Here is a 4,080-nt window from a genome sequence, read left to right as displayed (position 1 = left end):
TTTGTTAAAGTAATCTTTTTTGGTTGAGAATTAATATTTTTTGAGGAAAATTAAACTGAAATCGAAAAAATTTGTCGGTATGATTTGTAAATTTAACCAGTTGTTTAAATCTTCTATTTTTATGATTAGCCCAGAAATAAGCATTTTTCAACGATGACTTCTTGTGCACCTGATCCTGCATTCGCTGAGGAAAAGCAAAGAGAAAATAAAAACCAAAAACTACTTTTTTTTGTAGTTTGGAAATCATTTCAATAGTATTATGTTTATCTAAAAATATACATAGATTCGAAGTATTGTAATACCATAATTATATACGAAATTTATAATATATTTTACATCTGGCACAGTTTTTCTTTTTTATTTCTGTTACTGATGCTCGAAGTATACATATTCCTGCAAAATAAAATGCTATAATGTAATAAAAAATCTATGAAATTGATTAAAAAAATGCATTCAAGGGATAACAGTTTGTATTATTATTTCAACTTTTAAGTTGTATTTAAATTTGTAAGACTTACGATTAAAAACGTTGCCCCTAAAAGTAAACCTTTTAGTTTAATATTCATTTCTTCTGGAAACGTTAGCAACAAAATATAATCTCCCAGTCGATCATCCCATTTATGGATAACAGATGCCATTTGATAAGTTTCATCAACAGATAAGACCTACACAGAAAATTTTATAAAATCGACTGATAATTTTTTTTTATTAAAAAAAGTTATGAATAAATTATTTAAAAAGCTTCGTTTAAACTGCACAGATTGAAATTTTTAAGACAATTTGCTATTCAATATAAAACGTAAATTACAAAAATATATGATTATTTAAAATTTCGCAACTGAAAAAAATAACATTTAAAATTAGGAAAAAATTTGGAAACGAAAAGAATTCGAAAAGAAGTAGAAATTTGGAAAATAATTTAGTTTCTTGAATTTTACAATTGTTCAAAATGTATAACTTTCATTGAATTAACTCGTAATTTTGTATTGTCGTTATCAGTTTTATAGCATGATTACACAATTTGAAAAAGTATGATAATGTAACATTTTATTCTTTTAAAAATACTTTAGAATTTTTGTAGGGGACGACTGAAAAATCCCGAAAAATGACATTCCCGGCACTGTAGAATTCCCGAATTTCCGGATTCCGAATAATAAAATTCCTGAATTGAAAAATTATTCGGCAATTTTCTGTCAGAAATTATATTATTGGAAAATTCTGAAATTCGATAATATTATAAAACGTCGGGAATTTTATTATTTGGGAATTTTATTATTAAGGAATTTTATTAGTTGGAAATTTCATTACTCTGGAATTTTATTATTCGGGAATTTCATTATGCGGCAATGTTATAATTCGGAAATTTTATTATTAGTCAATTTTCCGATTCAGGAATTTTATTATTCAGATATTTTACCATTCGGGAATTTTATTCATAAGGAATTTTTTATTCAGGATTTTTAGTGCCAGAAATTTTATTTTTCGGAATTATCAGTCCCAATAATTGCAAATAATATATTTGTGGATGCATTTTTTCAATTATTGTTATTTTAAAATATATTATTATTTTCTTTTTCTTAAAGAAATAATATAAATTAAAAAACAATTTTTGTAATTATTTATATTTGGGAATTTTGTAGTGTCGGGAATTTTGCAGTATTGGATATTTTATAATTTAGGAATTTCATTATTCAGTAATTTTAAAATTCGGTAATATTATGAACTGTCTCGAATTTGATTAATTGGGAATTCTCCAATTCAGTAATATTGTAAACTGTTCGGGAATTTTACTACTCTGGAAATTTTCCAATTAGAAAATTTTATTATTTGACAATTTTATTATTCAGGAATTTTATTAATCGGGAATTTTCCTATTCGGTATTATTATAAACTGTTGGGGAATTTTACTTTTCTGGAATTTTCTAATTCGGAAATTTTATTATTCGGGTGTTTTATTATTCGGGAATTGTATTATTCAGGAATTTTATTATTTGGACATTTTATTCCTCTAGAATTTTATTAATGGGGATTTTTTAAATTGGGTAATATTGTAAACTGTTTGAGAATTGTATTATTCTGGAATTTTCCAATTCGGGAATTTTATTCCCTGGAAATTTTATTACTCGGGAATTTTATTATTCGGAAATTTTATTACTTGGGAATTTTGTTATGCAGGAATTTTACAGTGTCGGGAAATTTATTAATCGGGAATTTTCCTATTCGGTAATATTATTAACTGTTCGGGAATTTTATTATTCTGGAATTTTCAAAATCGGGAATTTTATTATTCGGAAATTTTACAGTGTCGGGAATGTTATTTTTTGGAGTATTTCAGTCGTCCCTTTTTTGAGGCTGAAAAATTGAATGTTGAAGTTTAAAACTAAATAACTGAATAACTAAATCCTCAGGTAAAAAGTTTCATAAAAAAATTTCAAAAGCCTGTAAGTATTTTTTTTTGATCAAAAATTTGATAGAGTAACTTGAGGTGCAAAATATATATAAATATGTAAAAATAAACCTGGAATAATGCCTCCTTGTACATGCAGCATGCGTATACATTGGGACCTTTTATATGACAAAGAGGATTTCTTATTGGGTCATAAACTGTAAAGCTGGGGCCCAAGAATGTAAAACTTTGTTCTACGGTTCCAATGAATTCATTGGATTCCACTCTAATATTCTAGAAAATTAAAAGGACGTTTTCTACAAATTTTTGCACGCCCAGGATGGCCACAAAACTTAATTTTCAAAATTTCTTGACTTTTGTCTGATATTTGTCTGACCAAGTTTTCATTTTCCCTCAACGTTAATACTCAAAGAAAAGCATTTTAAATCTTGTAACATTTTTAACATATGATTTTTTATAAGCGACATAAAACAATGTTTGAATAAAATTTAAGATTTACTTTTTTTAACTAAAAAGATTAATTTTCTACTATAAAAGATGAATTTTAAATCAAAAAGGATAAATATTTAACAAAACAGATACATTTTCGGAGAAAAAAGGTGACTTGTTAAGAAAATACCTAAATATGCAACAAAATAATTTAGTTTTTAATCCAACACTTGAATTTTCAACTTTTAATGATGAATTTTTAACAAAATAACGCAATTTAGAAACAGAAAAGATGAAACTTTAATGAAAAGTCGTATTTTTAACTTAATAATTGAATTTTTTATAAGGCATTTGAATTAAAAAAAAAACTAATTTCAAAAAGAACCATTTATTGTCCAAATAGACAAATGTTAAAATTAGTTGAATTTCCAGCTTTAACCAAATGTTTGAATTTCAAACAAAATTTAACCAAAAATTTGCACTTACAACCACATAGTTTAAGTTTAAAGCATGAGATATATTTCCAACAAAATACTTGAATTTTTAACCAATTTTTTAAATTTGAAACCAAAAAAGTTAACTTTTCAACCAAACCGTTGCTCTTGAAAACACATAGCGGAAATTTAAAGCAATATACTAATTAAAAAAAAAAAGATTAAACCTTTAACAGAAGAGTTGAATTTTCAATAAAATATTTGGATTTTTAATTTTTTTAAATTGACTTTTAACCAAACAGTTGCACTTAAAACTACATTGTTGACACTTAAAGCAAGAGATAAATTGTAAAAAAAAATAATAATTCAACTTTTAATCAACTAGTTAAATTTTTAAACAAACGGTCGAATTTGTAATAAAAAAAAGATTGAATTTCATACCAAAAATAGTTGCATTTTCAACAAAATAGTTGATATTTTAAACTAAAAGTTGGTTTTTCAACCAAATAATTTAATTTCCGAGAAAATAGTTCAATTTCCAACCTACTAACATGTAATAGTTGATATTTAAACAAAAAAAGATCACACCAAATTTTCAATTAAAGAAGTGAATTTTCAACTAAAAAGATTAATAATTTTAAACCAAACAGACGAATTTTAAACGAATGAAGATTTTTCAGTCAAAAAATAAAAAAAGTCAATCCAAACTGATGTACGAGGGTAGTTCAATAAGTCCTTAGAATGACCAACAGATGGCGCGCGAATCGCTCCAAATCATCTGTTTTCAGTCAGCACCACTCCCGACTAGAT

General features: G+C 25.3%; 1 protein-coding gene across 2 annotated transcripts in view; it reads right to left on the bottom strand.

Moving 5' to 3' along the window:
- Positions 1-276: 276 nt before the first annotated feature.
- Positions 277-4,080, bottom strand: part of LOC117175698 (phospholipid scramblase 2-like) — a 9,541-nt gene continuing 5,737 nt past the window's right edge. Inside the window, exons 5-7 of one of the 2 annotated variants that reach the window (XM_033365443.1) lie at positions 2,519-2,680; positions 519-665; positions 277-393 (exon numbers count right to left, since the gene is read on the bottom strand). In XM_033365443.1, coding sequence (XP_033221334.1) covers positions 367-393; positions 519-665; positions 2,519-2,680 — 336 coding nt within the window. In that variant the 3' untranslated portion in view covers positions 277-366. The remainder of the gene's footprint in view (positions 394-518; positions 666-2,518; positions 2,681-4,080) is intronic. The other variant, XM_033365444.1, reaches the window with a different exon arrangement.

Source organism: Belonocnema kinseyi, chromosome 6 (assembly GCF_010883055.1).
Source record: "Belonocnema kinseyi isolate 2016_QV_RU_SX_M_011 chromosome 6, B_treatae_v1, whole genome shotgun sequence".
Lineage (NCBI taxonomy): Eukaryota > Metazoa > Arthropoda > Insecta > Hymenoptera > Cynipidae > Belonocnema > Belonocnema kinseyi.
This window is presented reverse-complemented; position numbering and strand designations above follow the sequence as displayed.